General features: G+C 34.4%; 1 protein-coding gene across 1 annotated transcript; it reads right to left on the bottom strand.

Annotated features, from left to right (window-relative positions):
- Positions 1–474: 474 nt before the first annotated feature.
- Positions 475–20,577, bottom strand: LOC134265439 (sodium/hydrogen exchanger 10-like). The gene is made up of 29 exons (XM_062747646.1): positions 20,338–20,577; positions 19,838–20,098; positions 19,068–19,205; positions 18,291–18,407; positions 17,840–18,001; positions 17,546–17,654; positions 17,126–17,248; positions 14,755–14,926; positions 14,524–14,605; positions 13,808–13,910; positions 13,129–13,348; positions 12,757–12,854; positions 12,606–12,666; positions 12,254–12,508; positions 11,852–12,046; positions 11,389–11,590; positions 11,029–11,177; positions 10,742–10,867; positions 10,262–10,360; positions 4,799–4,978; positions 4,527–4,667; positions 4,305–4,419; positions 4,091–4,173; positions 3,789–3,971; positions 3,322–3,339; positions 2,974–2,991; positions 2,103–2,206; positions 1,838–1,855; positions 475–1,549 (listed from the first exon to the last, which is right to left on the bottom strand). The coding sequence occupies exons 1-29, from the start codon at positions 20,480–20,482 to the stop codon at positions 895–897; spliced, it is 4,332 nt and encodes a 1,443-aa protein (XP_062603630.1). The 5' UTR covers positions 20,483–20,577; the 3' UTR covers positions 475–894.
- Positions 20,578–25,103: the final 4,526 nt, after the last annotated feature.

The following is a 25,103-nucleotide window of genomic DNA, read 5'->3' as shown; positions in this document are numbered from 1 at the left end:
TTATCATGGTTAAAAGAACCCAAAAACTGGGAAGAAACGTAACACGTTTTCATGGTTAAACCCCCCCCCCTAAAACTGGGGACACGTTTTCATGGTTAAAAGAACCCAAAGGTCGGGGAGAAAAGTAAAATAAGTTTAAAAAGAAGCAAGTTCAGCACTGATTTTTTTTCAGAAATATCTTGCTTTGATTTAAAAAAAAAGTATTCGAATGGAAAATGTCAGGAAAGAGAGAATCAATATTTTTTTGTTAAAGTCTTTCCAGGCTGTTTATAAGAATTCAAGGATGAAAATAATTTATTAACCTACGAGGGGCCATAGCTAAGAAGTTGAAAGAATAAAATGGTACGGGAATGTTAGAAAGGGTGGACTAGGATAAAAGAAACAGTAAGGTCTTTCTCATATATTTATTTTCATAACTGCATATTTTGACATTTCATAAGTTTATGGAATTGCAAAACATATGATTTGTTTTAATAAAACAATGATGCACATAATGTTAACACTCTCATAAAAGAAATATCTCTCTTACTTCGTAAACATTTACTAATATAACTTTGTTTTATTCAAAATATAGCATTCTATTTATCTACTTACTAGAAGAAAAGTTTTATCTCCACCTAAATGATAACTATAGGAGAAAATCAGTACAATGTGTAATTTAAATAGGTATGTATTCTTTTAAAATGGCATCAATAACGTTTGTGTTATTTCTCAAATGTGCACATGAAATACACTTAAATCACATTATTACTTTGAGACATTAAATACATGTAGCCAAAAATAAAATTATAAGGAAAAACGAAGACAGATAAACATGTATACCAGTATATAGATTACAGGCAAGAAGTTCGCTTTAGCAATATCAGCATTTAACAATAATAATAACAAGCTCATTTAGAATTTGGTTTCCTCTCTGTTCCCACGAGTTAATTTCGGATGGGTGTTACCCACAGTAACAGAGCATACGTAGGTTCCGTCCGTCAGTCCGTCCAGTTTTGGTCGATCGTGAGTGGTGGTTTCTATATTGCTGTATGTCCCTGTATCAGATTTTGTCAGTGGAGTATGATTACCTACCACATTGTCAATCACCGAGTCTGCGCGATCACACAGAGGGTGTCCATGGGTGGAGCTTATGTCAGACAGCGTATCCTCTCGGTCACTTATTGAATGACACCGATTGATACATGAATGCCTCTCCTTCCTGTTTCTGAGTGTGGGTGAAGGAGAAGGATTTTCATCGGGAGATACTAGTTCTTCATTTTCCTCGATGATTTTGTTTTGGAGAATGAAGTTTTGATCCGTCACTGACGGGGTTAAAAGTCCTGCATTTGATGATAGGTTGAGATAACTTGATGAGGTGCTCCCCGAGTGGTTGGATTCACTGCTTGAGTGGGCGGGATCAGCACTGATTGATCGCTGGATGGCGGTTCGTGGCTCTGAGTTAGTAGCGGAATTTGTGGCCTGGTACTCCATTGAAAGTGACCTGAGTGGTCTCCCCTCCAACAGTCCGGGGGTAGAAGCACGAGCTCCCGAAAATAGCGCCCTCTCCCTGTACAAATGCAAAGAATTTAGTTAAAGAGTATATCCTTTTTTGCATAATGATGAAATTGAATGTTGCTTACACTAGTTATTGGAAAATTTTAATTTACGTTAAGTATAATTTTGCTCTCTAATAAAATCAGCTTAAAAAATTAATATTAACAATAAATTAAGAATAAACGATCATCTGAGATAAAGTTTAGTTACAAATCAGAAGTAAATAAAATATACAACATGAAGAAATACAAATATTTTAATTCATGCGGGCAAAGTAACAAATGTGCAATTTTACATATACCTTTCCAACCACAGCATGCTGTTACAAACAATACAGAGGACGGTATCAAAATAAATAAATGAGTTTGATAATATAGTGAAATATTATAAAATATACATCCACTGATCATTCTTGTTGTATGACGTAAATCCTTTTAGTCTTTGAAAGATACTATTCCATCACAGTCTTACTTTAGTACTGAAATACATTTTCTTCAAATTATTTTTTATAGTATTACAGAGATAACCTAGCTTGTACCTTTCTATCCCTAGTTCTCTGTACTTACCGGTTAGCCTCCCCTGGTTTGAACTGAACATGACCTTTCTGTTCATCCGTTGTAGCTTTGTTTTTACTTGAGAGAATTCCTAAGCTCTTAGCCTGCTGGATTTTCTGTAATAATTAGTGTGTTAGTAGGTTAACCCTTCCATTATTAGCTATATAGTCAACAAAACATTACAGTAGTTAAAAACAATCATTAGATACTAGTAATTGAAAGCAACTATTAGACAATCAATTTTATGCACATTGATATATCAGACGTTTTTTTGTGAAATATGATGTACGTGCAGATACGTTTCAGGTCGTTTATTTAAATGAGTGCTTTTTTATTAGTGTAGACACATTAGAACACAATGACGACATCGAGAGCCAAAAGTCATCACAGACCCCCAGTATTACACGAAGCATTGAGCGAACACAGCTAGAGGTAAATCCATACCTGTTCTTTCTACTATTCTTTTTTAAAGACTCCTAAGTAAACGATATATGAAAACTGTTAGAAATAATAAAACTCCAATATATAGTAAAAAACAAAACAAAGTAAAACACAGCCTTTTAAATCTTAGTAAGAAACGTTAATAACTACGTCTGTTGTAATCTATAACAATACTGTAGTGTTGACGTTGCAAATATGTGTTTTATTTCTCTACTAGTCTAAGAATATGCAAGCCAATTAGTCTATAAACTGATACACTCTACCGTTATACAAAAAGAGAAAATTGAAAGTGCACGTGCAATTAAGGGAGAATGGTTTACGTTTGAATTAATTTCAGGATGGACAAGTATAAAATACAAACAAACCAAGCAAAATATCAACAACAAAACACTGAAAAACCAATATAAAACAGAATTTAAGAAAAAAAATGAGGGGAAAAAACCTCAGCTGTCCGTATCTTCTACAATAATCATATACTAATACTCAGCTCTCAGTTATACCAACAAGTTCCATTAATTATTAGCTCACAGATGTTGCTCAATTCAAAATTACTCTAACAAATCTTGAATAGTCTGGATCACGTTATGATCGTTACTTTAAAAGCAAACCACTTCATTTCTTTTACACTTAAATGTGCTGCTCATAAGAAAGAGTTTATATAGAACTGAAAGCGTCGAAAAAACTAGCACGTACTATGCTATTTATTTCGAAAGTAATTTATTCAATATTGCTAAGGAAATTTATGAAATAATTATGAAAGAATCTAATACAAAAACAGCAATTTATATACCTGCAGTTGTTCATTAACCTGGAATAGTTTCATATGTTATTTGATAAAAAAAATTAAATTCTAAAATAAATGTTTTATTAACTATACTGAAAAAAAAGAAAAGAAACATTTAAGTGGATACTACGAAACATACAGTCATTCTGAAATACAAAAAACAAAACGTCAACAAAAAGGTTACAAACACGTCGTATTATCGTAACAGTTAGGGAAAACGGAATACCAAGGTCAATTCATACTCAACAGCTACAAACAGGGGAATACACACACAGACATCATTCAACTCCCTCCTCCCCCTCTTCTTCCTCTAGAATCGTGGCGTGATCTGGTGAAGAAGACATGGTATGCCTTCGCTCTCTCTGCTTAGTCTCAGAGGAAGAAGAGGATGTCAGCTGGTTTGGGGTGACACAAGGACAAGATTTTAATCGGGAACGGGAGAAGCCAGAGAAGGCAGGGTGGGGTTTAATTACCTTCCACTTTGACATGACTTTGTTTCGATGGCTGGAGGCATGCTTCAGACACAGTTGACTGATGGACCGGACAAAGGCACCATGGCCATGTTTAGAATCGTGACCAGACACGTGCTGGGAGTGGGTAGGCTGGCCCATCTCTGTTGGAACTATCAGCAGTACTGTCTTAGGTCCTTTCTGTGGCTACAAAGACACAAAACAGCTGAGTTAAAGGGTTGTAATCTTTTGGAGATATGTATGTATATCTTGTTTCTTGAAAAAAGAATAGACAGAAGTATGAGTTTTGCTGCTTATTTAAGTACCTGGAGTTCTAATTTCAGGACAGTCCAAGGAATGTAACAAGGAGCAGAAAACACTTCTTTAGTAAAGACATTCTGGGCATAACCTGTAGGAAAGAGGTGGGATACAAAACACTAACACAAGTCATAAATCCACTGTAGAGGATGAAAAGCATTAGATGTATCAACTTTACATGTAGGGAGGATTAACATCATCCAGCATCCCCTTTGAGCTTACCATTGATAAGAACAACATCACTCATGCCAGAGTCCACCGTGAAGACATCGATGTCATCCGAGTCTAACAAGTAAGAGTTCTCCAGCTGCAACTTTATCTTTTCCTTTGTCCAACCCTGAAAAAATCAAGAAAAACGTAATTCAGATAACTTGATCGATATAATTTCCAGAACATTTGTTCCTTTCCTTCTTTCTTCTTCTAGCAGACACTGAGTGTACAGACCTGGTATGCGGGTTGTTTCATCAGTATAGACGTGGCGATCCTGTTGGCACACACATGCCACAGCCTGTACTCCAGTGATGGCTCGCTGTCCTGGAACTCCTCCATGGCTTTCTCCATGTCATCTCCACTGATAAACAGCACCTGGAAAAATTAACAGCAGAAGAAAATAAGCACCACTTGGGAAATGAACACAAACAATTACCAGAGGAAAACAAAGTCATGCAGCATATCAAAAGTAACCAGTTTATTGTAAATTCTGTATATTAGCATACCTGGACAGCTGTTTCACAGGTTACAGTTGCTGATCGAGGTCTCTTTGTTAGCAGACCCATCTCTCCAATGATATTTCCAGAGGTCAAAAAGTCAATTAGATTGGCCTTGACCTGAAGTTCTGAGCCACTGGGTTTACCCTCGTAAATGATGGGTTTTCCTGGCTGAATGGTGGATTCCAACTGTAGAAAGCAAGATTATCTAACTGAAGTTTTCAGTTCACAATGAATTTTCCAAGACCAACAGGACAACAGGAGATGTTTACGCCTCCATGGCACCTTATCCCAATTTTGATAATTTCCTGTGCTACTGATTTGTTTTGCTTAAATGGACATTTGAGCTTGATTTCGGATCACCAAATTCACCAAGAATATAATGGTATATGATGAACAGTATGTCATCATTTCGTAAGTTCTATGGTCAATATAATGACCTTGTCAGAAAATACAATTTATCATTGAGTCAAATGCTGACTGACGTTTTTCATACTAATTGTTATTCCATTAAAATTTTATACTGAATTGATGACGGATTTTTCCGTTATTTCCTGATCATGACAAGGAGCACACGGCGGGTGTGACCGGTCAGCAGGGAATGCTCACTCCTCCATGGCACCTGATCCTACCCCTTATGTTTCGCAAGTCTGTTTGCTCTGCTCCTTTTTTGTATTGTTTTATGGACTTTGAGATTGAATACTGTTCATTATCTCCATGTCCTTCATGTATGCAAGTCCATTCAAACAATATAAATGTGGAGCAGAGGAAACATGGACCTCCGAATTATCAGAGGTGGGAGCAGGTGCCTTGGAGCAGTGAGCATCCCCTGCCGAGTGTGTAGTCCTTGTCGTGATCGGGAAAAACAGAAATAAATCTGTAGACAATTCCGTGTATAAATAATGGCCTAACAATTAGCATAAAATTTCCATTGACCATTTGTAACAGTATTCAAGGTCAAAAGTGCATAAAACAATACAAAATAGGAGCAGAGCAAACACGGATCTCCAATACATCAGAGATGATCAGGTGCCATGGAGGATTGAGAATCCCCTGTAGACCGATCACATTTGACATGTGCTTCTTGACATGATTTGGAAATAAAGGAAAATCTGTCTACAATTCAGTTTATAAATAATGGTCTAACAATTAGTATGAAAAACGTCAGTCAGCATTTGACTCAATTGTTGACAAGGTCATTGTATCGACCATAGAACTTACAAAATGATGACTTTAAACGACACTGCTGATATTCTTAAATGTTTCATCAACTTCAAACTAATTCTTAAGCCGTTTTTATACTAAATTTAACATCGGGAATTTCCGTATAGCTGATAAAATGTTCATGGTGGGTGTGACTGGTCAACAAGGGATGTTTGCTTCTATCCTAACAAAAAAGTACTATACATGTAGTTAACTATAGTTAATCAAAGTTTTCACTGTAGTATATCAAAATATTTTTGGTATGAATCTCAAATAGATGTTATTTTATTTTATATACCCCCTACAGGTAATTTTCTGATAGTAAAATGAACTATGTCTTATAATTATATTTTTTACATATATTTTATCATTATATCACATATAATTATATATTGTAATGTTATTCAATATATATACTAGTATATTAAGGTCTTCAAAAAAGTTGTCAAGTTTCATAATAAATCAGAGTATCAAAGTATTCACTGTATAGTAAACTATAATTAACTAGAGTAATTTTGATGGGGTAGGCACCTGCGATCCCACCTCTGAATTTCCAAAAAAAAGATTTGTAGATTTTTTTCTCAAGATTGACCATTGTTTGTTATCTTTCTTTTTGTTTACTTGTTAGAAAATGAAATATTAGCAAAGAAGTTTGGTACTTCAGAATATTTAGTTTCTAATATTGAAAACAAAGAGATAGTCTTCAAAAATCCGCAATTAAACCTATTTTTTCTTAAAAAAAAAAAAAAAAATTGTGATTTCGTGTAGTACATTTTTGCATGTTTTTTTTTTCATGAGTTTACTACCTATAGATATATATACTATAATAACAAATCGAAAGTTTCTTTCTAATCAATCTGTCATATTGAGTAAATTAAGTTTCTGTAAAATTAAGGTAAAAAAACGTAATTTTTGAACGGCCCTCATAGTTCTTTTACTGCAAATATAAACAAAAGAAGTTTATAAATGATCTTTTTTTCTGTCCTTGAAATAGTAAATGACAATTTTGCAACATAATATTAGTATTTTGACACTAATTAAAGTGCAGCTCATATTGCTATAATATGCACTGTACTCTCCGTATGGATTGAATTTAAATCTAGGTCACAGTTATTGTCAACACACGTTAAAATGGCGACCAGTGATAAAAACTATACAGATAGTCCTCAAGAGGAAACAAAACTATGTGACAAACACGGTGACCCTGTCGATATTTTCTGCGTGGATTGTGATGAATTCCTGTGTTCTACTTGTACTAAAGCAGATCACAGAGTTCACGACTGGGACACTGTGTCCAACATAGCAAACCAGAGGAGGAGAGGTCTACCCGCATACCTCAGGAGCATAAAGCGAGAGGTGATACCAGGGATTGATGAGAGGATCTCAATGCAGATCAGAAGCAATGAGAACGAGTGTAACTCGGGGATGGAAATGATTCAGAAGAGTTATGAGGAGATCATAGAGAGACTGATGGAAATCAAGAAACGCCAGGAACAAGCCATAAGGGACAATTTGACGAAAAAGAACGAACAAGTGAACCGTGTGGTGGCAGAATTATGTGAGAAGAGAAAACAGTTAGGTGACAAAGTGCAGTTTGCTGAAGATATGTGTACAGACAATGTAACTGAGGAAGATTTGAGTGATACCGAGAAAGAACTGACTGGACTTTTGTGTGACTTGGACGTTGATGTGAAAGACTGCAATCATTCAGTGAGATTTGAGGGTGGTGAAATCAGAGACGATGTTTTGGAATCTATGCTGGGACAATTGTCCAATAGACAGGAAACATAGATACCTTAATGGAACCAAAGTTCACGTTCTTTCTAGCATAAAGTGTGGCAGAAATACTTTATATATTGTGTGATTATGTTTGTGATATTATTTTTCAAAAGAATGGATATTAATGTATAATACAGTTGGTGTATATTTTTTATATAAGAAAATTATATGTTGTTCCTTCAATATCTTTACTAGTGATATGCAATAATGTCATTTTTTTTCAATTTTGATTTGTCAGTCAATGCAAATTTACAGAAGTATTGTGGACACCAAAAACTACATTTAAATGACATTGTCATATTTTCAATTTTGTTTCACATTTAAAAGACATTTGTCCTATTCTTGAGCTTTCCCTACAACTATCAGGTTGAGTTCTATTAATCGTTTGACTTCTGTCAATGTATCTCAGTTGGGTTTTTTTTCTTTTTCAGTAAATAGATACTACTTTTCTACTGAGGGGCAATCTGATAATATGGATTTTACCCCTCCATATGACGCATGTTAAATATATATGACTCCAGTGTTAACTATGATTTGACCATGTTTCAACTTTTATTTTATACAATCCTCATAACATTCATAATTATTATAACACACAATTTAAACAAAATGTGAACTGTTTGTCTACTTCTGGTAATCTTGATCCACCCAAGTTGTCAACCATCATGAAGCACACACTTGTAATGGAGGGAGTGTAACCATTTTTCCTCTGTTTAATGCCACTGTCTCCATGTTAAAAACTTCATACACTCAGTCTCTGATATGTCTTGAATTTCCATTACAAAATTAGTACACATGATGTTCCCTTATTCTTTATATTACACTATTTGAATTTAAGAAGCTGATAGATTTTAAACAAGAGTTATAGGCTATAATTTCTTGATGTGTCTTTGACATGAATCAAACATACTAAGTAAAGGTATACTAAGTAAAATCTAGTGATATGAAAATAATTTCAGTGAGGGTCCTGCAAACTATTAAACAAGTGTAGAGGGCAAATTTTCAAAGAAAAGATCATTTAAAAAAATCCAAAATCAACTGACCTACTAAAGAGCTAAAGATTTGAAGAAAAAAAAAAGTTTTTAAATAGAAAATTGCAAAGTAGATGTGAAGCACTAAACTATTCAAAAAGAAAAAGAAATTGCAAACTACAAGGATGTGCAAAATAGGGGATTGAAAATTCATACATTTAACTTATAAGGATCAAAAGTAGGTAGGTAATATTCTATAAATTATAATGTGGGCTGCTACACCACTACATAAAGCAGCATACAGACCTTGAATGTGAATTCACATTGTATAGCTTTAGTGATCTGTAAGTGTTTACAAATGATTTTTTTCATGGTTACTGTAAATGTATTATATTTAGGGTGTACGATATTTGGCGGAAATTGAATTTTCAACAAGATGGCGTAAATTGGATTTAGCGCTTTTTGAATGTGCGTTACATAAACCTTTATACACAAAGCATTTAGCGATGTACTTAATTTAGCAGAGGCTGCTTTCCGCGAAGGCGCTAAAAAGAATACACAGCCAAATGTAATACGTTTACAGTATATTCACAGACTTTGCTGGTAGCTGAGGGGATTTTTAGTCAAAATACTATTATAATCAGTTGCCTACTGGTATATAATGTAGGAATGATGATTAAATAGTAATGAACTAATTATTTACTCAAAAAGAATATGACTTTGAAATTTTCCGATTGGTAAACTCTTATATTTGAAAATAATTCATTTTGACTTCATTATTTCAGTGATGTAATGAATAAAATACATTTTTTCTATAGAATATTTTGAATATTTGTAATAAACATAAAACATAAAACACATTCAGCAGCATTTATTTGGTTATTCTGAATATTCAACAATATTTATATCTCAATGCAAAAATGAATAATTTCATTTTCAAATGTATACCGGTAGATGCATTCTAATTTTGATATAAAGTCTACAGAATACTATATACGTCAGCATTTGGGTCCATTTGGGTAAATGGACATACCAAATTATTGTAAATACACTGTATGGGGATTTTGAGTAGAATGTTATTTGTATATTTTAATTAGGCTTGGATATTTGGAGGTGTATATAAGTATTGTAAGTGGATTTTTAGTTAACATTTTATGATCAGTTTCAATATAAGTTGGCTTGGGGAATTTAAACAAACATATCTGTTATGATTGGTTTAATTATATTAAAGTAGGGTTGTGTATTTTGAGTTAAGATGTGATTTGAATACTACATGTAGTATTGTAAGCTTGAGGATTTTAAATTAACAAATTATGATTAAAATATGCTATTGGGCTTGGAGATTTTTAGTTAACAAGTTGTGATCAGTTTATTAGAAATCTTTGGGATTTTGAGTTAACAGGTAGGCAATGTAATTTTGTGTTAACATATTATGAATTTGAAGTATAGGGCAATCTGAAGATTTTGGGGATTTTGAGTTAGGACTGGGGACTTTATACTGGTAGATTGCTAGACTTACCCTGACCATCCCTGACACTATGATGTAGATTCCTCCTGGCGGGTCTCCCTCATGGATTATCACATCCTCATAGTTATAGCTGATCAGCTTGGCCTGATTCTGTTAAATATATATTGTATATTAATATAATAACAGAGTCAGCAGACTTAATGTATTAAAAATTGTTTTGGTTTTTTTATAACAACTAATTTGGAATTTTTTACTCAAATAGAGTAGATTTCTGGAATGTGGTTAAAATAAAGAAAGACCTGGAAAAATAACCAAAGAAGATTACCATTACTTTTTTCAGTCATTGCAAATAGATCAACCACAATGTCAATATAGAAAACTTAAGTCACAAAATTAACAACAGTTTGATCTTCAAATTAAACAATGGTTAACACTTTCACATTTTTGCCCGATCTCTAATAGATATACAATGTTTGTCAATATAATTGAGTCAAAAGATTTTTCCCAATAATAGTAAAATAGATAGCGTACCTTGATGTAGCCAATGAGTTTGTCATCGTTACGAAGCCAGAAGACGTGCTTTAACATGTAGTCAGGAGGTGGCAGGGGGAGACTGGGCGGGAAACTTAACAATCTCTTCATCTTCTCCTCTATCATCTACAACAAACAAGTTACTGGTCATCATTCCACTTTTTTTCATCATCTTAATATTGTTGAAGCTTTAAAAAAGGGTTGTTGCTGACATGCTGAATTAAGACAATTATGTTGACCTTTTTTATTAGTTTGGTTCCCTCACCTTTCTAGTTTGGTTCCCTCACCTTTTCTAGTTTGGTTCCCTCTGCCTCCTCCAGGATTCCGTCCATCAGTAGTTCATGGACCCCGTCCCTCAGGTTGTTAAGGACACTGCGGATGGCCTGCCGGGTCTTGATGGACAGAGCAATGTCTGGATGCTGCTTCTGTAACATCCCTGTGAATATAAAATGTTTTAATGCCTCAACATGTGATTTGTACAACATTGTGAGAACAAATTTTATAACCAGACAAGTCCATAACCTTTTACTTAAAGGAGGATGTAAACCACATCTAAAACTCAATCTTCCCATATTTTTTGGAAACAGTTCTACGTGATTTCTGGTTACTTGTTATTTACTTTGAGTACGATAAATCCCGATACTGACCGAGGCACCTGATGACATCCAGTCTCCCGTTGTCACTGGACTGTTTAAGGTTCTTGGCAATGTCCTTCTGATCCACCATGTGGTCAATCAGCTTCCTGACCTCCTCCTCCCCCGCCACATATCCCCTCCCCACGTCGTAACCGTAACTCAGATGTTTACTGATCTGTCGCTTCAGAAGCTTCACCACCAGCGGCATCAGGGGCTAGAAATAAAATATATTCTGACTCTAAGATTGAACATATACCACCTATTGATACTTAATCTTCCTACACAATGAAGTTGGAAGGGATAATATTAAAGTGGGTGTGTTGGGAGAAGGTGGGTGAGTTGGTGTGAATAAACGAAGTTATGCAAGAAATAGTTTATATCAGGATAGTGCTCCTTTGCAAGGGTATGCTCTGTATAGTTGCTTACTTGTTTGTTTTGGCATTAATTCTTTACTGATTCAATTGTTTATACCCACCTCTAGCAGTCTGAAGAGTCTGATGATTCTGAGGAGCATGAAGATGACGATGACCACCGTCACAGCTTTCCTATCGTCAGCGTACACTGCCGGGAGGGTGAAACCCACAATTATATCCACAATACCGATAGAGATGATTGCCAGACACAGATTGTTCCAGCCATGCCTGATGTACTCCTGTCTCTGCACAAGCACCTGTTATAGTATATATTAGAATACAATTGTTCAAAAGAAATCAAAATGATTTAATTCAGCTTTGACATCATTTGATAGTTAAGCATACCAATACAAGTACCTGTTACAGATACATAATAACAATTGTTGAAATAAAATCCACATGAATTAATCTTTGACAACAATAGATGTAAATGTGGAAAATAAGATCAGTGCAGTGTTTTTCACCTTTGCGACACACTCCATGATGTATAACGCTACAAACATGACATTGAGGCTGCGGAAGATGTTGCGTTTATCCTTCCACGCAGTGTGGTACTGACAGACGATGGAGAACGCCACGTTAACCATGTCAATGACAATGATGGAGACCATGGTGATGTAGAAAGCCTGGTGCTGCGTGATGGAATACAAATGGCGGAGAATCGAAGACTTAGGGCTGGGAATGTCTACTCCACCTATCAACTTGATGACGTAGCTTTTCTGAAATTTATAAACAGATTATTAGTACATGTATCATATATATTTCCATTATGTGTAAAGTATATACCATACACATAAGAAGATTCTGTGTACTTACTAAATTTTCATAAAACTTTGGTACATCCCAGCTTTTCTTAATTTCATCAACATCGATGAATCTGAAATAAGAATTGGAATGACAGGTTAGAATTGTTTTCTCCAGGATGTAGTAATGTCTTCATCACTCAGTCCTCCCCTATTGTACGTACTTTCCCTGTTTGTCTGCTGCCACATCTGTACAATCGTGTAACTTCCTGACCGCTTCTCTTGACAACATCCCCTGCTCAAATTGTCTCCAGTAACTCATCTAAAATAAACCAAGCTTTAAGTTAATTTTATTTGTTGGAGTTCTTTTCATGCCTACTTTTCATATGAATCTCAAGTCTCTGGTATCATATTTAATTAAAGACTTTGTTTTTGAAAATAGGATTTTTTTTTCATGGGAAAGACATGATATACTCTCTATACAGTATATGGCCCAAGGAAGACCATCATATGACAACATTTTTCAACTACACCTGAAGTATACATATGTAGAAGGCTAGTACCTAAAATTCATTTTTGCGTTTTTCATAATGTACCTTCTCTGCTTTGAGCATTCTGAGCACGGCCTCGTTGGTCATTTCCCTCAGCTCCTTCCTGGTGTACTGGGCGGGGAGTTTGGCATCACACTCAGGACAGATGGAGTTGGGTCGGATATCCAGGGAATCCTCTACATCCGCCTCCTCCTCCGTTGTTTTATACGGATCCTCGATCTCACAGCTCTTCTCCACCACGTCCCAGTCAGCATCAGCCAAAAATCTGAAGACATAACAAATGTAATTTAATGATATTGTCATGTACATTTATCAGTTCAATATATATTTACAGGTTATATAGTTACATATTTAAACATGATCAAATTAACTGTGTGTGGTACCTTTCATATATTTGAATGGGCTTTTGAAATGTTTTACAATATAATTTTTCCTCATATGCCAACATTTGGCATACCTGTGTTGAATGTAAAAAAATAAACAATCATTTTATTTGTTACATGCAAGTCCCCCTTCACAATATGTACATTGTGAAAAATTGTCTCAATTTATCTCTCTTCATAGGAAATTTCTCTATACAGACCCATTTTCACCTTTTTTAAAAATAAATTTCATACAAAAGAGTTAACTCCCTTAAAATTTGTTCCTCCAGTACAGATGTCAGACACAGTTAGACTCTGTTTCTACAGTTTTACCCTGCTTTATGTCAAGGCCTAGCTCTTACCTGTCAGATTTTAACATGTTCAGTGTCTTCTCCCTCATGTCTTGCATGAATCTCAGAGAATTAGCCATGGACATCTTCTTTGCTGGGGAAATGTCACTCATGCCTGCAGTAGATAAAGGTCATTTTGATGTGAGAGATTCAGAGTAAATGGATGCATCTCAATCAGATACTGTAAATGTATTATATTTGGCAAGTACAGTATTTGGCGGAAATTGATTTTTGAACAGGTTAGCATAGATTTGATTTAGCGCATTCTGTCATGTTCTTATTTATGAGTATATGTGTAAAACAATTAGCGCGGTACTTAAATTAGTGGAAGTTTCTTACTGCCAAAGGCGCTATATTGAATAAACAGCCAAATGTAATAAGTTTACAGTAAGTTCAATTGAGCTAAATATCTCTCAGTTGAACAAAAAATAAGCTAGATCATTGTGAATCATGAAGTGGCTATTCTATAAAATGTGGCGGTCAGTAGATAAATTAAGGTCATTTTGAAGTGAGAGATTCAGAGTAAATGGACGCTGCATTTTCTCCTCTCCCATTACCTTTGGTGCCGTGCATGCCCTGGAATTCAATTGAAAGACTAAATATTCTCTCAGGGCCAAAGACCTTTAAAAAATAACTAGATCATTTTGATTCATGAAGTGGTTATTTTTTAAACACCTGTATCAAAAGTTATAGCTTTCAAGTTAAAGTCTATCTCCTCCATATCTTACCCAGGGCTTTAAGAAGAGCTGAGCAGGTTGTCGCATTGATTAACAGAGTCAGAAACACTATCCCAGATACATGGATCAAAACCTAAAAAGGAATATACCACTGTACTATTTAGATATCACAAAACATGTACTTTATTGTACAGAAATTTCAAATCATAAATGCTATTTCAACACCTCCAAAGCAAGAAGAGGAGAAGCACTATCGTTAGGTAAATAGCCTACAGTACTTACCCTAATGCCCACAGTCTCGCTGTCGATTTCATCATGGTGAGCTACCTGTAGAGCCAGGGCCAGCCCCACCGCCCCCCTCAATCCCCCCCAGGTCATCACCATCCCCTCCTGCCAGGACAATCCGTACCCCGTGTGCTTCAGGATCGGAGAGAAGATGGCAATCACAAGTCCTCTACAACAGACAGGGAGAGAACTCAGTGGTCATTTGGTAGGCCAACACTTCATGAACCCAATAGAGAGAAATGCTTCAAAGACCTGAATGGGTCTGAAATTCTACTTTAAGGAAATATGTATGTTAAAATTTGATAATTAACCAACACTATGTTTAATATGCATATACATTGGCTAATTTAGACCACTCTTAGGACCAAACTCTGGATTTCAAAATTTTGGTTCTGCAAACTATGCTTATAAGCAAACAGCTTGCCAGCTATATGTTCAGAAATACATGTATATACATACGTGTGGTAGAAAATTATTGAAAATTGTGTAAAAGGGTTTCATTTTTGCTCAACTGGAAAGGTCCAAGAGGGAAAAGACCATGTGAAAATGATAAATTCAAAATCTTTGTACCTCTTCATCTATAGATAATACATATTTAAATTGTTTGAAATTGGTTTAGACAGTTAAAAATTGCAAAAATCCCTTAAAAAAATGCATATTTTTTCTGTTGTAAATGGAACATTCTGCTAGGTCAAAATATCATGGATATTTTTCTCAGTTATTATATTTGCTTGAAGTTTTGCATTCAGTTGCACTTTTCAAATTTTTGGAAAGATTAATTTATTATTAAAATGGAGCATGACCCCTTTTACTTTTTATTACTGTTTTCCTCAAATTGGACAAAATTATAAAGGAAAAAGGACATCATAAAATAGTGTACCAAGTAATGAAGTCCTACTGACATTATACATGCTATACCCTGTCCCCCACTGTATTGCACAGTATACACCTGTATCAGTCAGTAGATAGTCGGTAGACAGGTAAACATTCTGTGTTAGCTCTCACCTCCCAGTCACGTTTACCTGAACACTGTACAGACAGCTAAGTAATGCTGTGATATATAGGGTCATTAACACACAGACACTTAATTGTTTCCATTTAATTACCTGCACTTCAGTTAACGACCCCATTTTTCAAACTCCTCTAACAAAAAAAGTATACAGACTCCCAACAGTCAAATGTTTATATATGTCTTTATGATACTTTATATTGGTCTAACTTCTAAAGTTCTTGTTTATCATATATCTGTCTCTTCTTTGTTTACAGTCAAGATATTTAATAAGAAAGGACTCAAGGAGTACATTTTCATGACAATTAAATTAGCATTTCTGCTACATAAATGCCTTTAGTATTTAAAAATTCTATGTGTTGCAGAAGCAGAACTTACACTGCCAAATTGCAGAGGCAGACCTGACACTTAGGGTAGGAAAAAGAGGTTTTTTATAACTGACCAATTGGATTTGCTATTTTTTAGAAAATGATTTTTAAAGAATTTACCTATATGTATCTTTGAAAACTTTGGTCGGATGTGGCAACATGCCTTGTTATCCTTTGTAATATATATGTTTTGCAACTGCATAAATCTCCCATATAGAAATTACTTATTCTTAGGAAGATTTTTAAAAATTTTCCTATATATTAAAAACTTCACAGCTTTTGGTTTAAATTTTATGCTTATGATATGCTTCCATATAAATTAATATGTTTAAAAACATTTTTAAAGAATTTACCTATATATTTCTATAAAATTATTCCAAAATAACTAAAAAATTTGAATACACTACCTGATGACCATATAAATATGATATTCTTGAAAGAAGATTTTTAAAGAATTTTCCTATATATTTCATATAAAACTTTGGTCAGGCCCCGCCAGGATTTCAAAAATAGCTTTTTTCTGCAATCACCTTTCCTGGCACAGTGGTTCGATGATGAAGATTTTTAAAATATGTGTGTTTATTCCCAATTATCTCCCCTTGATGGCCCTATGCCAACCCAAGAATACTTTGTCAAGTTTGGTTGAAATTGGCCTGAGTGGTTCTAATTAAAATTAAAAGTTACAGACATGAACATAAAATAAAGATTTTTTCAGGTGAGCTAAAAACTATTGGGTGATGTGTGATTCATACTGTCAATAAAAGTGAGGATGTGGCAACATGCATTGTTATCCTTCTAAATATATAATTATGTTTTGTTACAACTGCATAAATCTCCATCAGAAATTACTTATTTGGGGGAAAAAATTAAATTAAAATTCACAGTTTTTAGTTTAAATTTTATGTGTATGATATGTCATAGCAATTAATATGTTTGAAAACATGACATATTAGAATAAAATTATTCCAAAATGACTATAAAAATACCTTACCTGATGACAAATATCCCAAAGTAAAGAGCAAACATATAAAACCAGTCAATGCCATGGATTTCAAAAATAGCTTTTTCTGCAATCACCATGCCATATAAAATAAGGGTGTTAAAAGTGTAAAACCTGATGTAATTAAAATTAAGTTACTCATCAACATAAAATTAAGATTTTAAAAAAGAAAAGTTTATGCATAAAACTTTTTTATTAATAAATGCACAAATAAATTATCACCAAAATATCTTATAACTGTGACCATTGTATATCAAAGTTTTTTTCCAAAATGACTCTTTAAAAATATTGACTTATCAGCTAAACAAATATTTTAATAAAAGTATACCTATTAACTTTCTTGGAATATAAATTTCAATATAATTTAAAACATTAGTTTTTACTAGTCCTATAAATTTCTGTGTTGTATACCTGTGTAGGAAGTGTTCAACCTCCGGGCTGATCATGGTTTTTTCTGAGTTCATGGTGACCCCCAGGACCACAGTGGCCAGTACCCCTGACACACCCAGGTGCTCCTCCCCTGTAAAGTAAAAATTAGAACATAGCCATTAGCACTCAAGTACTCTTAGAATGCAATACTCACTGATTTATAGAAATACTGCAAACATCCTTATTTTAGAGGTAAACATATTTTTGTGTCTAAATTTCATATCTATCTTAGCTATATGGAATGATTTGTTTGTATATTATTAGTATGTTACTAACCTATATAGAAGGTGAGGTATGTGGAGGCCAGGGTAATGGTTATTTCTACCAGAGCATCATTGAACACTCGCGACAAACAGAACAAGGTGATCTTGGCCACAAAATATCCCCACAATGGACCCCCAAGGGCCACCTGTAGGAACTCTACTACGATATCCCCACCTGTAAAATTAAAAAAAGACATTTATTTAAAATTTGGTTAAGCATTGAAATATTGATACATCTTCTCTACTATTAAAACAAAGTTACAGAATTATAATTTAAAAAAAAACTCAAAAAAAAACAAAAAACTACCACCAATACTTGGAATTGAGAAGAAAACTCTCTTACCCATATCTTCAGAAGCAACACAGAATCAAATATATCTAATAGTAAGTGAATTTTCAAAATGGCAAAAACCAATAAAAATAAAAAAAAAGTGAAAATGACAAGAAAAAAAAATTATTCTTACCGGTAAGTCCTTCTTCTGATGTTGCCATTTTTATAAACACATTATAGAACACTATGGCTGCCCCATCATTGACCAGGGACTCCCCCTCAACAACCATAGCCAGCTGTTTGGAGGCACCTGTTTTAAAAAAGTGGAAATAAGAAGAATGAAAAACAATCTGTCCAACTACATTTATACTGTACTTGATATACAGATGGATAATAGACCTAGCTCTACAAAAGACACCACACTGAGTGGTAATTTAAAAGGACAGCCACAAAAGTTACAGGATCTGATAGTAGCACTGAGAACAGAACCACATTGAGTATGGCTTACCTACATCTCTGAGGAAAGCCATGACTGCCACAGGATCTGTAGCACTGAGAATAGAACCACATTGAGTGGTGGCTTACCTAGATCTCTAAGGAGAGCCACGACTGCCACAGGATCTGTAGCACTGAGAATAGAACCACATTGAATGGTGACTTACCTAGATCTCTGAGGAGAGCCACAACTGCCACAGGATCTGTAGCACTGAGAATAGAACCACATTGAGTGATGGCTTACCTAGATCTCTGAGGAGAGCCACCACTGACACAGGATCTGTAGCACTGAGAATAGAACCACATTGAGTGGTGACTTACCTAGATCTCTAAGGAGAGCCACGACTGCCACAGGATCTGTAGCACTGAGAATAGAACCACATTGAGTGGTGGCTTACCTAGATCTCTGAGGAGAGCCACAACTGCCACAGGATCTGTAGCACTGAGAATAGAACCACACTGAGTGGTGACTTACCTAGATCTCTAAGGAGAGCCACGACTGCCACAGGATCTGTAGCACTAAGAATACAGCCAAACATCATCCCTATGTTCCAGTCCCAGTCATAAGTAAATAAGAACCGAGCCAGCAGACATGTAAACAGGGAGGCCAATGCTGCAATGGAACTGTAATTACCCAAACTCCTTGGAAGAGATTGTTACATGTACATCCTTGAAAGTACTTCATGGATTTGAAACATATGTGTATTGTCCATAGATTAAAGATGTCAAATAAAGTGTCAGACTACTTTCAGATTGAAGGACAGATGACACAAACAATAAAATGGATGCCTGGATTGGTGTATATTTTTTGGCCTAATTTCATTGCAAATGATGCAAATAATAAATTTCTAGAATATAAAGAATTTGTAAACCTTCTGTGGTGTTCAAAAGTCTGCCCTTCTGAAATCATCCTTATTAATCTATACAAATAATTTTCACTTCAAATTCCATTTTTATGCAAATTTGAATAAAAAATTAAAAACTATGCGGTGAAAGTTATTCATTTTACTTATTTTAACATGACCCAATTTGTTATTTTCAAATTCTTTGACAAAAGTTTGTTAATGTATCATCTGTCCTTAACATAATCTAAAGAAAAAAGTATGTTCAATATGTACCAGTAAAAGTTTAACATGTTATTACTAACCATTTCATTTAAAATCTGGACTAACATACACAAGCTTAGAAACTGATGTTTGTAATTGTTTTTAGTAAAGTTTTCAAAATAAATGTTCTTTTACTTACCCAGCCCTGGAATAGCCAGCAGTAACACTTGAATAAAAGTCTTCATAAATGTGTGGACCTCCATCCCAAAAGCCGATTCAAAGATAAGGACAGGTAGAAATATAAACAGTAACAGATGGGGGTCAGTCTCCACAACTCTGGCGTAGGCGTGGACCGTGCTGTTGTTAGTGGACAACAGTCCAAACAGAATCCCCAGAACTAACAGCACAACAGTGTAGGGCAACTGGATCTTTAAACCATGGATAATCTGTCTCACTAGAGCTAGTCACAAAATACACACAAAAAGGTGTAATTTTCCCCCCAAATAACTGTTACATTTTCTTTAATTAAAATATTTAATGATGGTATAAATATTTCATTACTTTGTTTCTGCAGCTGAACAGCTCCTATTTTGCCCATCACTAAGTACAGGTCTAGTTTTTAACTTTTGCTGTTTTATATCAATTTTGCATTAATTTCTAAACTGAATATGAGGTTACTAGGATAATAATTTAACTTACCTCCCAAAGCACAGGAAAAGAATATGAAGAAAATGATGTTGAGGGCCCCGTGAGATTCTTCGGTATGATAGATGAGTGGCGGTGCTGAAGTTGTGTTTGTTAATGAAATATTCGCTGTAGTTGATATGTTTGAAAAGTTCGACATGATGGATTTTTTCCTCCGTCACCTCTTTACAATATTGTGGTATGACTTATTCTGCAAAAATTGAAAACAACACATTGTTGACATTTCACCGGAAGTCGAAAAATTTAACGTCATTTCTCTCATGATTGTGACGTCATGATATCATGGGTGCACATTTCGATCACCCTAATATACAAACTAATAAACTTTGACAAAAGACGTAAAAACTATTATTGTTGGCATATTTGTTTAATATATTTAAAGTTTCAATGTATGTATTTTATTCTAAATCTTTATCGCTTGAAAAAAAGTATTCTCTTGACAATTTTATTTTATTATGTAAATTATAAAGCTTTTAAAAATAAAAAGTAATTTTTTTTTTGTTTTGTCGCATGAACTTTAGCCAGAATGGTATATACAAGTTTTGCTTACAACTCCAATTTGATATGTGTAACAGGAAGAAAAATGCGACCGTCCAGATCAAACCAGGAATCGAACCCGACCCCCCGCCGAACTCAGGAAAGCCGACGATCTTTACATGTCTTATTCTTAAAGAATTGTCAGATTTCATGAGATCACATGCAGAACTCGATTTTCGTTTGTTATATGTTCATTGTAAAAGTTTAAATCCATATTGAATGATGATATCAAGTTTCAACCCCTTGTGCAATTTCGCACATAATGAAGGAGTTACATGCAAGTTTGACACATGCACTCCAAATAAAATTGTTACTACAAAAGATGATTTAAAGTTATAGATATTATATAAAAGTTATAGTTGCACTATATAGCAACATTTATTTGTAAGCATTCTTATGGGAAGCAGTGAAAATATCAGTTACATGTATCTATGGCAGGCACGTAGCATCGATTTTGAAAGGGGGGGACTTTTTTTATCAACAAAAAGTTGACAAGCAAAAAAAAAAAAAAAAAAAAAATTGCCCAAAATCGAAAAAACGATTTCGGGGGGGGGGGGGGGGGGGGGGGGGGGGGTAGAAAAAAACTTTTTTCACTACCAATTCCTTTCAATATCCATTTTTAAAGCTTACAATACTATATTTCCTTCATATTACTTTACTTTAGTATAAAGTGGGGGGGCCAACCAGCCTTTCAATGAACATTTTCTATAGTAAAAGTATTGTTGGCAAAATAAGTGGGAGGGGCCCGCCCCCCCCCCCCCCGCTGTTGCTACGTCCCTGTATGGTATGGTAAATTCAAATCAAATTAAACTTTACGCTCTATTTTACATTAAAACACATATTATGTAGAAATGAAGTGCATTATCCTTTAATAAACGATTAACAATATTCATATCTGTACAAAATAAATAATTAAATAAAAGCCGATCACAGAATTTTGATTTTTTTTTTTTTTTTAAGTAAACTTCCCTGAAAAAAGTATGCAATGAATGTACATATATATATAAGTAATATAAAAACTTACCAATCTCTCAAACACTATGATTTATAATATATATTTTTAAAAATCCTTCAAACGTAACTCAGTTTAAACATTTTCATATACTGTTAGATTCTAATCCAAAATAAACTTGCAAACTTCGGCAACAATTGTTTTTAGACTCTAAAAAATTGTCTTAAATATATGAGATTTTTTCCTACATTTGCATAATTCGATGTAAACAGATAGATATTACATGAAAATGATAAGTATATGCAACCGCAACTAAAGCCCCAGAAAATGAATGGATTTTAATTAATGTGGGGGTTGTTTCGTCATCATTTGGCGAATTCTTTGATAAAGAATAGATTAATATTAAAGTATGTTAATAATTTATGTTTATTAATTGTGATTAGACGTTAAGTAGAGTACACGTGTTACTACAGAGTAAAAAAAAAATTCTCCGTGAGAGGAAATGTAACGGCTAATTCCTCGATCGGTGCCCTTGTCAGTAATGTGGCCTACAATGGTCCAATCAAAACTGCCACAAATGTCACACATGTTTTATTCATACAGATGACGTCACTTTAATTAAAATCTCCATTGATTAAAATTATACGTTAGACTAATTAGGAAAAAAACCTATCTGTCCATCTACGAGAGAGAGAGAGAATGGGAGAGAGAGATAGAGAAGGGACGAGAGAGAGAGAGAATTACAGGTGTCGTCAGGGCTACGTCCGAACGAATGTAAGCCATGTTTAGTCATTAAAAATGTCCCTAAATAAGAAAGTTATAGCGAAAGACCTTTCTAAAAGGTAAAGGATTACTTGTTTATGGGGGATAAACCTTCCTTCAAGCTGTCCGACATGAAATAAAAACTTGACATGCACATCTCCATTGTAAATAAAATCTTAAACAACTTTAGATTTTATGTTGATCCTACGTAGAAAGAGAAGAACAGATATTTTGGTAATAATTTTTTTTGTTATATCACAATCTTATAGCAATGTGTATTTCAACAATGTAAATTTTATATTTTAAATAACTTTAAAAGTGTTTCTTAAAAAAAGATACACGTCCAATATCAAAGGAATAAATTTGGTTTTAAGTGTATGAAAAACTCACATATAAAAAATCACTGTTAGGGGAAATTTTTTCAGTTTTAATCCAGGCAAAATAATGATCTATATTATGAATTTCAAAATTTAATAGAATTCTAAGGGTGGTGGGTTTTTAAAAATTTGAAAATAAAAATTTGTTTTCTTCTGTTTTAGGTCTTTGTAGTAGTACATTCCTTTATTATATGAAAATAAGTTTGTTTTTTTTTTATTTTGCTACTAGATACATAAAACTAAGAAAAATTTAAAAGATAATCAAAACTTTAAATACAATATCCCCTTTTACTAAAACCACACAAAAAAGCATATACTGAAAGGTTGCCACCTCCGGAACATACAAACAATGTTCAACTTCTGTTCACTTTTATAAATTCATTCATATAACAATTAAAATCATAATATTTAGAAAGGCGGAAAACTACACATTCTGAACCTTGTCTTAAAAAACTGAATGTCTCGTTTACCCCCAAGTGATGATTGATTCTTTTTTTTAACTTCAGATACTGTAAAACAAAAACAAAACAATACTCACCTACAACTAGTGAAAGTATCGGCTACACATATTGATTCCTGTTTGTATGTCACATCTTCTGATTCCTCTATAATACACGATTATGTCCCCTGACTCCCACCGGATAATCCCCACCAGATGTCGTGATTAATGTTCCCGGGTTTTTGTCAATACATACAGGCTGCCTTAACCTGTCATGGTTTATCAAACCAACTCAAGAAAGATTTCAGCTCGTGTGGAAAAGATGGCCAGGTTTCATTAATTGTACTGGCTGGGCGGAGACATGTTATTGCCGGCCTTTGAAAGTTAAAACCTTTCTCCTTGCCAACTGCAGCAACACGTGAAATCAAACCTGAGTATATTGAGTTCTTGATCTGTGGTCAATCATAGAAGAAAGTGGAAAAAGGATCGAGACTCTTACAAGAATTTATATTCACAGTTTGGATATTGGCTTAACATCACAAGAAGTAAATAAGTTGTTATAAAGTTGTAAAATTTTTCAAGTTTGAAAAATAAACATAAACCGATCGAACGTCATTTTAAAAGCAAAACATTTTGCAAAACAGCAAAAGTTCCTCTTGTGGCTGAAATGGCAGGTTAATTAATGTGTAATGGATTCATTAATTAACCTGCAATAAAAGGCAATAAATGTTGGACATGGTCTGACCGCGGACCGCTGCTCTATTGGCGAGACTAACAATCCGCTAGCTCACGTCACATATTGCCTCTGTGTGTCACGGGGGAAATAAACCAACGGACCAATGCGCGTTCTGATTTCTTTTCTTCTCCGGGAAAAGCCCCCCCCCCCCCTCCAAAAAAAAAGGATCTGTCCTTTTAAATAAAGTCAGTGCTCCTCGATCTTTTATTTTAAACAAACAGTAACTCGCTGGTCATCAGAATATTGGGGATATGGTATAGAGTTTTAATTATGTGAACTGTCTCGTCTACCAGATCAAAACAGTTATATTAGGGATGACGGGTGTGGCGGTCAACTGGGGATACTTTCTCCTCTAAGGCTCCTGATCCCACCTCTGGAATTCCCAGGGGGGAAGTACAGACTTTCATTCTTCTCTACTTACATATTTTTTCATTATATTAGAAAGGTCGAGATTGATTTTTTTTTCAACATTCTCCATTTTCACATTTTTAAGGAGGAGGGGGTTGGGGGTACAAATACCGGTACCCTAAATTAGCTTTTTTCGTTTATTTTTATATATAATATTGGCTTATAATAAAAGCATATGGGGAAATTAAAAATTAACTTCCATGTTTTATCTTATCACTGTCCTTCTCGTTTTATTATTCAAGCACACTGCTAGTTAATTCATTTCTTCGCCTTTTACGTTTGAAATGAAATTTTTTTTTTACAATAGCACTTTAAATATTCGACCAATCAAGTCTTGAGGAAGAAAACAGCGGTAAACATCTCGTTAGGTGTTACGCTGAGTGGAGGAAGGCTGCACATAAAAACAATTAATTAACAGCTGTTTTGTTGATTGTCAGTCGAGGCAGGACGAATCGTAAATCATATTTTTAATGTGGAAATAAAGTACATGTACACTAATATACATAACCGTACATCATAAACAAAGATAAACTGAACGTCTGTAAACAA

This window comes from Saccostrea cucullata, unplaced genomic scaffold, assembly GCF_032062105.1.
Source record: "Saccostrea cucullata isolate Sc308-1 unplaced genomic scaffold, CSIRO_AGI_Scuc_v1 ctg447, whole genome shotgun sequence".
Taxonomy (NCBI): Eukaryota; Metazoa; Mollusca; class Bivalvia; order Ostreida; family Ostreidae; genus Saccostrea; species Saccostrea cuccullata.
The sequence above is the reverse complement of the archived record's forward strand: the minus strand, read 5'-3'. Positions and strand labels throughout refer to the sequence as shown.

Excerpts from the sequence above, each read along its gene's own strand:
- LOC134265439 (XM_062747646.1), bottom strand. The coding sequence starts at position 20,482 with ATGTCGAACTTTTCAAACATATCAACTACAGCGAATATTTCATTAACA. Across the intron at positions 12,509-12,605 it reads CAAAGTTTTATGAAAATTTA|AAAAGCTACGTCATCAAGTT; the intron begins GTAAGTACACAG and ends TATAAATTTCAG. Across the intron at positions 11,591-11,851 it reads GACTCTTCAGACTGCTAGAG|CCCCTGATGCCGCTGGTGGT; the intron begins GTGGGTATAAAC and ends TTTTATTTCTAG.